This window comes from Cetorhinus maximus, chromosome 17 (genome assembly GCF_964194155.1).
Source record: "Cetorhinus maximus chromosome 17, sCetMax3.hap1.1, whole genome shotgun sequence".
Taxonomy (NCBI): domain Eukaryota; kingdom Metazoa; phylum Chordata; class Chondrichthyes; order Lamniformes; family Cetorhinidae; genus Cetorhinus; species Cetorhinus maximus.
Genome location: NC_135895.1, coordinates 6,557,569 through 6,568,317, shown reverse-complemented (window position 1 = coordinate 6,568,317; position 10,749 = coordinate 6,557,569). Strand labels below are relative to the sequence as shown.

At 45.1% G+C, this 10,749-nt stretch overlaps 1 protein-coding gene across 1 annotated transcript in view; it reads left to right on the top strand.

Annotated features, from left to right (window-relative positions):
• The first annotated feature begins 204 nt into the window (after nucleotides 1-204).
• LOC144692815 (vitellogenin-like) overlaps nucleotides 205-10,749 on the top strand; it is a 126,429-nt gene continuing 115,884 nt past the window's right edge. The window contains exon 1 of the mRNA XM_078561891.1: nucleotides 205-529. Within this exon, the coding sequence (XP_078418017.1) occupies nucleotides 205-529 (325 nt within the window). The remainder of the gene's footprint in view (nucleotides 530-10,749) is intronic.

Below are 10,749 nucleotides of genomic sequence, written 5' to 3'. Positions count from 1 at the left end.
CAACAGGCATCATCACGCGCCTCCCCCCAACAAAATATCGCAGGGGCGCACGGTGATGTCGGGATGTGTGCCCGATGTCACCACACATCATTTTATGCGTCGGTGAGCGATTCCCCTCCCCTCGCCCCCACCCCCGCACGCCGACAGAAAAATTCAGCCCGTGACCAAAAAATGGCCGAAGGCTGTGCTGGCACACTTGGGGCGATGATGAATTTATTCGTCTATGTTGCCTACGTGAAGAGGAGACTCCCAAGATACGGACAATGGTCCATATTTTCCAGGATCTCACCGGCAAATCCAAAACGAAAGGAACAGCTCCAACTGCTGTGCGTGGACATTTTTGACTTCACGAAAGCCTTTGGCTCCGTCAACCATGCGAAGGCATATGGAGTCTCCTCTTCAAATTTGGCTATCCTCAGAAATTTGGTTGCCATCCTCTGCCCACTCCACGATGACATGCAAGCCATGAACCTCACCAATAGGACCACTACAGAACCTATATCAATGAAGACAGGGGTGAAACAAGACTGTTCAAACCAACTCTGTTCTCCACCTTTCTTGCCGCAATACAGCACCTCACCTCCTGTCAATTACCATAAGACCATAAGAACATAAGACATAGGAGCAGAAATTAGGCCATTCGGCCCATCGAGTCTGCTCCACCATTCAATCATGGCTGATAAGTTTCTCAATCCCATTCTCCCGCCTCCTCCCCGTAACCTTTGATCCCCATACCAATCAAGAACCTATCTATCTCGGTCTTAAATACACTCAATGACCTGGCCTCCACAGCCTTCTGTGGCAATGAATTCCATAGATTCACCACTCTCTGGCTAAAGAAGTTTCTCCACATGTCTGTTCTAAAAGGTCTTCCCTTTACTCTGAGGCTGTGCCCTCGGGCTTGGAGGTAATCAAGACGCAGATAGGATACTGTTCAGCCTATGCCGCTTCCAATCCAAAAACAAAACCACTCCAATCTCAGTCATTGGGCTTCAGTATGCAGATGATGCATGTGTGTGTATTCATTCAGAAACTGAGTTTCACTAGATCATTGTCGACTCCTTTTTTTGTTACTCATTCACAGGATGTGGGCGTCACTGGCTAGGCCAGCATTTATTGCCCATCCCTAATTGCCCTTGAGAAAGTGGTGGTGAGCCGCCTTCTTGAACCGCTGCTGTCCATGTGGTGTAGGTGCATCCACAGTGCTGTTAGGGAGGGAGTTCCAGGACTTTGGCTCAGCAACAGTGAAGGAATGATGATATATTTCCAAGTCAAGATGGTGAGTGGCTTGGAGGGGAACTTGCAGGTTGCAGTGTCCCCATGTATCTGCTTCCCTTTTCCTTCTAGGTGGTAGCAGTCGTGGGTTTGGAAGGTACTGTCTAAGGAGCCTTGGTGAGTTCCTGCAGTGCACCTTGTAGATGGTACACACTGCTGCTACTGTGCATCGGTGGTGGAGGGAGTAAATGTTTGTGGACGGGTGCCAATCAAGTGGGTTGCTTTGTCCCAGATGGTGTCAAGCTTCTTGAGTGTTGTTGGAGCTGCACTCATCCAGGAAAGTGGAAAGTATTCCACCACACTTCTGACTTGTGCCCTTTAGATGGTGGACAGACTTTGGGGAGCCAGGAGGTGAGTTACTCGCTGCAGGATTCCAAGCATCTGACCTGCTCTTGTAGCCACAGTATTTATATGGCTAATCCAGTTCAGTTTCTGGCCAATGGTAACCCCCAGGACGTTAATAGTGGGCGAGTCAGTGACGGCAATGCCATTGAATATCAAGGGGTGATGGTAAGGTTGTCTCTTGTTTGAGATGGTCATTGCTCAGCACCTATGTGGCACAACTGTTACTTGTCACTTGTCAGCCCAAGGCTGGGTATTGTCCAAGTCTTGCTGCATTTGGGCATGGATTGCTTCAGAATGTGATGTTATTTTTAAAAATATTTTTGGGGAATATTGGGTTATTCTGTGAAGAAGGCAGTGTATCTGTGAGCGCGTGTCTGTGTGTGTGTAAATGATTTAATTAAGGAGAAAAGTTACTAGAGTGTTATGACATAGCAGTTGGTAAAGGCTGAGTTGTTTAAATCCCAGAGGGAAACTAGGACAACTGTCATAACCTATATTTTCAACTGGCATCTTTGAGATGCAGCTCTGAATTCAGGAATAAGACCACCAAGCCTCAAGAGGTTTTTTTATATAGAACTAAATTAAACAATTATTAATTTACCAACAAATTAAACACATACATGCATCTACAAATTACTAGCATAATAACTTTTAAACAAATCCCCAAATTAATCACTCCCAGGTAAATTTTCACCAAGGCCACAATAACCCGTAGACTTTAAACGGACACCAGGCAAAGCACATTTGACCGTACGAATTCAAGATGAGGTTCCTTTTAATGTGGCTCCTTTGCAGACACAGGTGTAGGCTTACAGGCTGGTTAGATCTTAAATCCCTCTGACTCAGAAACAAACTCCTTTCCCTCTTTATACCTAGCTTCCCCTTTGAATGTAAATTTTCCATTGTATCATTAGGCTTTTAATTTTAACAATAACATCCTTTGATTCCACCAATTTTATTAGTAAGCTGAAAAGAATAAACATATTGCTTGGCGTCCTCAAGCTAGGTACAAGATTTCACCCATTCTTTTGAATGGTTTATTTAAAAATGAAAATTGCCCCTTAACACCTATATTTCTAAACTTCCCCATGTTTATCTAATTACCATTTCAAACCTACTTCTTTCTATACATGAAAGCACCCAGACTAGCTGGCCTTAATCACATTAAGACACACATTGTCAAACACATAGACACATACCCCACTACAATTCCATTTTAAAAATAATTTCCAATTACATTATAGACATTAATACCTCTTCATGACAAGAGACAGGTTGCCTAGGAGGCTTAAGGCATGAAAGGATAGAGGCGTTAGGTTTGCATTTGTACTGAGATATTATGGTGGGTTTGAGATACAAGTAAATAGGCTGGAGCTAACATCTGCACTTTTAGGTAAGTTGAGAATTTGTCTGAATATCAAAGGGAGGCCAGAGGTGTCAAGAAACATTTTTACATCTTACAGTAGTTCCATCTGTAAATAGAAGAGGGTTTATTATATTTTACTGACCCAAAAGCAGAGACAAAATAGAAACATGAAAGGTTTTATATTTGGAAGGGTTTGAGTTTCAAAGAGGTGTGAGAACATTAGAACCTGAGATGAAAGGGGGGAAAATGTATTTTAGGGATGTTTTATTTTATTTTGTTGGTGGCTGGCTGTGTTAGGAAGATCTCCTGGAAACAACTCTAGGCTGGGAGAAGATGCAGTTTGAATCAGCCATCCAGTCAAGCCAGAAATCTCTTGGGCTGCAAAAAGCAGTCTTGTTCTGAAGTCTTGAATTTCTACAGCCGAGTGGAAGAGAGTTTAACAGGTTGCATGGTATGCCTTTATTAAAGCTAAAACAGATTTCCTTGGGTAATAATACTCAATTTTTATAGTTAAATATCAATAAGGGAGTGTTGTCTGGAAGGTGTTTACTTGCGGGTCTGACCAAGTAGAGAGTCTTTTGAGGGAACGTTTTGCAAGACTAATTTTAACTGTGTAACTGCAAACTTGTGTGTTTAAGTTTTCTTTTCTTCTTGTTAGTAGAAATTTTGCTTTTAATCTTTAAAATCCCAGAACTTCTTGCTGCTGAGATCAGTATGTTTTCTTCTCATTTACAGAATACAAAAAAAAGGGGACGGCTCATAGTCCAAGTTTCCCTCTGGGATTTGATTTGCTCAGCAATTAACATCTGCTGTGGGCATAACATAAAATTTTGGGAGCTCGTCCGGGATTATTAAAGTTCCTTGATTGGGTGGGAGTTTGTGAATCCAAGGGATACAAGTGCGAGAAGAACATTGAGCTCAGGAGCTTGATGTTGAGGGATCTTAAAGTGGTTGGACTGCAAAATGGCTTTGGTAACTGCTAGGGCTTTTCTGGGAGTGGAAAATGTGACTGTGGAGTATTTGAAAGCTCTGAATAAAACTCAGTTGAGAGAGTTAGCAGATGAATTGCCGATAGGGATAAAAGTGGAATTTCGTAATGCTGATGTGGTTACAGTACTTACCCAGCATTTAAAGTTGGAGAAAGGGATACCTGAAACTAGAGTGTCGCAGCTAGAAGTAGTAGGGTTTCAATTGCAAATGAAGAAGCTTGAACTTGAACAAGAAATGGAAATGAAAAGAACTGAGCTGGAAGAAAAGGGGAAAGAGAGCGAAACATAAAAAATTGAGTTAGAAAGATAAGGACAGGCTGAAAGAAATAGAAATAAAAAAGCTTCAATGGGAAAAAGAGGAGCAGGAAAAAGAAAAGAAGAGGATGCAAGAGATAGAAATGTGGAAGCTTGGACTTCAACTTCAGAAAGAGGAAAGGGAGAAGGAAAGAAATAGAGAGCTTCAGAGAGAGAGAAAGAAGCTAGACAGCATGAATTGTCTAAAGTGAAACTTAGGGCAGAATTTTGCCCTCGGCGTGAGGGGTGGGCCCAACACGCCGATGCGTAAAATGATGCGCGACGATGTTGGGCGTGTGTCCTGACGTCATCGTGCATCATCTCAATATTTCGTTCGGCGGGCATGCGCCGGAGGCCTGGAGGTTGTCAGGCGGGCGAAGAGCCCAAGTGACCCTCGCATTTTTCAGGAAGCCTTATCCTCGGTCGGGATGAGGTTTCCTAAAGCTTTTATAAAATAAATAAATAAATGTTCCTAACTTCGCAAACATGCCCCAGCTCATGTGACACTGTCACATCATGAGGGGACATGTTTAAATATATTTTTACTTTATTTATTCAAAACTTTTCTAATCCATTCAATCTGCCTGAGACAGCTCCGTGCCGCAGGGAGATCGCTGCGATCTTGCGCACGCATGCGCGAAAGAGCGCAGGCCCCGATTCTCTCTCCTCTCCCCGCCCACACAGGTTGCGCTGAGCGCGACTGGCTGTGCGTTATGCTGGGCGGGCCTTAATTGGCCCGCCCATGTAAAATGCTGGCACGCAGAAGATCGCGGGCGGCAATCGGCTCTGCGCCCACCTCCGCCCGCTCCTGCCTAGCCCGCCCGCCCGCCATAGGAAATATTCTCCCCTTAGGATAAAGGAAGAAAGGAGAGGTAATGATTCAGATGGTAGCTTTGGCTCCTTTTAAGGAATTTGATTCAACTTTGATTCTTTGGTTCATGCCAAAATTTACAGAGGATGGAGTTGAAAGGTGTTTCAGCTCTTTTGAAAAGATAGCTATGAAATTGAATTGGCAAGAGCTGCTTGGGCTATAATGTTACAGAGTGTTTGGTCGGGTACAGCAATGAATGTGTATGCTAGTTTATCAGAGGAACAGTCTGCAGATTACGAGATAGTAAAGGGGGCGATACTAAATGCTTATGAGCTTGTCCCTGAAGCTTATCAGCTGAAGTTTAGGACTATAAGGAAGAGAATTCATCAGACTTTTGTAGAGTTTGCAATAGAAAAATAAATTATCTGGGATCAATGGTTCAGGGCATTGAAATTAGACAAAACTTTTGAAAATGTAAGAGAGGTTATAATTATGGGAGAATTTAGAAACAGCGTTCCAGTAAATTCATTAGTAACATACTTAGATGAAAGACAAAGTGAACAGATCAGGGAAGCTGCTGGTTTAGCCGACGCATATGATATTTCACACAAACAGTTGAATGTAGGAAAAGGGTGATATGGAAATCAGTGAGGAAATTGGAGATATAAAAACCTAGGGCAGAATTTTGCCGTCGGTGAGCAGGGGGGCGGGGCCCACTCGCTGATGCGTTAAATGACGCGGGATGATATCAGGCGGAACTCCCGACGTCACCGCGCCCCATTTAAATTTTCAGGAAGGCGGGGGCGCAGCAAAATCAGCGGCAGGCCCGCCAACCTGTCAATGACATTGTCACATGGAGGGGGGGTACATGTTAGGGAATTTTTTTCTTTATTTTTAATCTTTTTTAAAGTGTAAGCGATCTCCCTGAGGCAGCACTTAGCCTCAGGGAGATGTGCGCATGCGCGAAAGAACGCACTCTTGCTTTTGGGGAATTCCCCCCCACCCTCCCGCCCGCACAGGGAGTGCATAGCGCTTCCCACCAGGTGTCACGCTGGGCAGGCCTTAATTGGCCCACCCACGTAAAATGGTGGCGGGGCCTGCTTCTCCGGCAGGGATTGGCTCCCCACCCACCGGAGAGGCAGAAAATTCTGCCCCTAGTGTTGGTGAAAGAGTTAGTAATAAGGGCCAAGCTGAAAGATGCCAGTCTATTAAAGATGGAGAGGTGATTTTTGGGGTGGTAGAGAAATTGCCCATTGCAGGGTTTCATTTTATTCTAGGGAAGGATATACGGGTTCACAGATATTGACCATGCCTACTGTAGTAGAGCAGCCTGAGACACAATCCACAGAGGTTTTACAGAAAGAGCATCCTTGATTGTTTCCAGATTCTGTGGTGACGAGGTCACAGGCACACAAGTTTAAACAGGAAGAGGAAGAATCTAAAAGCCAGGAGGAGGATGCTGAAGTTCAGGTGGCTGGATCCATTTTGAAAAGATTACTCAGGAAGAGAAGATTAGAAAGGATGAGGCTGAACGGTTTGGTTTGCTGAAATTAATGGAGTTATAGCAGACTTAAAGCAGTTATACCAGACAGTTTATCCTGAAACAGAAGCAGAATACATTCCAAAGTGTTATTACATTAAGAACCGTGTGTTAATGAGGAAATGGAGACCACCTCAAGTTCCAGCAGATAAAAAGTGGGCGATAGTGCATGAAGTAATGATACCGCCTGGGTACCAGAATTAAATTTCCAGAGTGGCTCATGGAATTCCATTGGCTGGACATTTGAGAATTAGGAAAACTCAAGCTGAGATACAAAAACATTTCTATTGGCCTGGACTACATATAGATGTAGTCAAATTCTGTCAAACATGTCACACATATCAGGTAATAGGAAAATCACAAGCACTAATTAAACCTGCACCTTTATTTCCAATTAGTGTTTGAGGAATCTTTTAACAGGGTCTTGATTGATTGTGTAGGACCCTTTCCCTAAGACTAAAAGTGGAAATCTGCACTTGCTGACAATGATGGATGTGTCCACAAGATTTCCAGAAGCAATACCTTTAAGGAAAATTACAGCACAGGTGAGTGTAGAGAAGCTGACCAAATTCTTTACAGAATATGTGTTACCAAAAGCAATACAGTCATATCAGGGTTCGAATTTCGTGTCACAGCTGTTTGAAGAAGTAATGAACAGCCTAGGAATAATGCAATTTAGGTTGTCAGCCAATCATCCTGAAGCACAAGGCGCTTTAGAAAGGTCCCATCAGACTTTAAAGACTATGATTAGAGCATACAGTCAAAACTATCCACATGATTGGGATCCAGGGATTCCATTCTTGTTATCTGCTATTAGGGGTGCCCCTAGTGAGCCAACAGGGTTCAGTCCTTTTGAGTTAATTTATGGTCATGAAGTAAGGGGACCATCAAACTGATTCAGGAGAAATTAGTGAGTCAAAGTTCTGAAACAACTCACCCTGGATTATGTGATGAAATTCAGAGAAGGATTAAATAAGGCATGTGAGCTAGCTAGGAAACATTTAAAGGTATCTCAACAAGTGATGAAGGCAAATGCAAATAAAAAGACAAAGTCTCGCAGTTTTGTGGCTGAGGAAGAGGTATTAGTATTGTTGCCGGCGGCAGGTGAACTCTTGAAGGCAAGGTTTAGTGGACCTTACCAGATCGAAAAGAGATTGTGAAATAAACTATGTAGTGAATACCGCAGATAAATGAAAGAGTCAGCGAGTGTGCCATATAAATATACTCAAAAAATACTTTGATAGAGAGGATAAACAGGAGGAGGTACTGGTAGTTGTAAGTAAGGAAAAGGGGTTAGAAATTACGGATTGTGAAATTACTTGACCTTCCTCTGACTAAATTGGACAATGAGGAAGTACTTAAGAATCTAAATGTGATGTTAGGTTACCTTCCAGAAAATTGTCCAAGTGATTTGAAAGAGTTATTGCAGTTACACAAAGCAATTTGTGGAAATAAATTGAGGATAACAGGCTTAGCCGTGCATAATGTTAATATGGGGATTTAGGTTCAATAAGGCAACACCCATATAGATTAAATCCAGTAAAATTAGCTCAAGTGCAGAAAGAAATGGAATTTGTGCTTCAAAATGACATCATTAAGTCCAGTCACAGTAATTGGAGTTCACTCAGTGTTATGGTGCTGAGCAGTAAACTCGAACAGGGGACTGATAGGCTGAGGTCAAGCATGCCCCATTCTTGATAAAAACAAAAAACTACTGCGGATGCTGGAAATCCAAAACAAAAACAGAATTACCTGGAAAAACTCAGCAGGTCTGGCAGCATCGGCGGAGAAGAATGCCCCATTCTTGCCCTGGTTCATTAGTTGGACCACACTGGGACTCCAATGCTATAGATGTATACACCTATCTCTGATTTAAATGTGACTTTTGGGCAGTGCAATGGAAACTAATTTAAGCTGGCAGCCTTACCTCTATGGGAACAGGACTGGTGTTTAATCTGCAACATTCCAAGTACACATTTCACTGGCTGGAAAAATACCCATTTCCAAAATGAAAATCCATTTGAGGTGCATGCATGTTCATTGTTCCATTTCTCTCTGTTATTTGTGTAAAATGAAATTACACAGGTGACATCACTGCCAAAATGTGGAGAATTCCTATGTGTTAAACTGTACAGAGACACAAGAAATAGGGAGGGATGTGACTGTCACCACAGCCGCCTGGATCCCTAATACAGGTGCACGCCTGCTGCAAGATGCCTGGGCTGCCAATCCTGGTTTTGCTGTTGCCTTCCCTTCCAGCCCTGTCAGTCTGCCAGTTTACACACTGGCAGGAGTTTCTCAATGATAAGGTCAGTGATCCACACTGCTGCCTGACTTTACACAGCCAGTATTACTGAGAGCTGGTGAATGTGGAGAATCGGGACAAGATCGATGGAGAGGGAGAGGGAGAGATGGAGGTGGCGGAGCTGAATGGAGGAGACCCCAGCCCGACTGTGGACAACTGGAAAACTGAGCCTGAGCAGAAAATCATCCGGAAAAGCATCGCCTTGATGAGCCTGCTGCCTGGGCACCCTCAATCACCCACCCTCAATCACCCACCCTCACTCACTCACCCACCCTCACTCATGCACCCTCACTCACTCACTCACTCACGCACTCACTCAGCCACCCTCACTCACACCCTCACTCACACCCTCAATCACCCACCCTCACTCACTCACCCTCACTCACCCACCCTCACTCACCCACCCTCACTCACTCACCCTCACTCGCCCACCCTCACTCACTCACCCTCACTCACTCACTCACCCTCACTCACTCACCCTCACTCACCCACCCTCAATCACCCACCCTCACTCACTCACCCACCCTCACTCAGTCACCCTCACTCACTCACTCACTCACTCAGCCACCCTCACTCACTCACCCTCACTCACTCACCCTCAATCACCCACCCTCACTCACTCACTCACTCACTCACTCACTCAGCCACCCTCACTCAATCACCCTCAATCACCCACCCTCGCTCACTCACTCACTCACTCAGCCACCCTCACTCACCCTCACTCACCCACCCTCAATCACCCACCCTCACTCACTCACTCACTCAGCCACCCTCACTCACTCACCCTCACTCACCCACCCACCCTCACTCACTCACCCTCACTCACTCACCCTCACTCACTCACCCTCACTCACTCACACCCTCACTCACTCACTCACCCTCACTCACTCACTCACTCACGCACTCATTCATCCACCTTCACTCACTCACCCTCACTCACTCACTCACTCAGCCACCTTCACTCATTCACCCTCACTCACTCACTCAGCCACCCTCATTCACCCACCCTCACTCACTCACCCTCAATCACGCACCCTCACTCACTCACCCTCAATCACGCACTCACTCAGCCACCATCACTCACTCACCCTCACTCACGCACTCACTCAGCCACCCTCACTCACTCACCCACTCTCTCACCCTCACAAACCCTCACTTACTCACTCACCTACTCTCACACACACCCTCAATCACCCACCCTCACTCACTCACCCTCACTCACTCATTCACCCTCACTCACTCACTCACATTCACTCACTTAACCACCCTCACTCATTCACTCACACTCACTTGCTCACTCACCCACTCATTCATTCACCCTCAATCACTCATCCTCACTCATCCACCCTCACTCACTCACCCTCACTCACTCACCCACCCTCACTCATTCACCCTCACTCACTCACCCACCTTCACTCACTCAACCACCCTCACTCACCCACCCTCACTCACTCACCCACCTTCACTCACTCAGCCACCCTCCCTCATTCACCCACACTCACTTGCTCACTCACCCACCCTCACTCACTCATTCTCACTCACCCACCCACCCTCATCCACACTCATTCACTCACCCACACTCTCTCATCCTCACTCGCCTTTTCACTTGCCCTCACTCACCCACCTACCCTCACCCACACTCACTCAGCTACCCACACTCACTCACTTACTCACCTACACTCACTCACCCACCCACCCAGCCTCACTCACCCACTCGCACTCTCCCATCCTTATTCACTCACCCTTCATCCATCCTCATTCACTCGTCCAGGTTATTATTGAGCAAGGAAACTGTCATTAACTCTGACCGTTCATGATTACCAA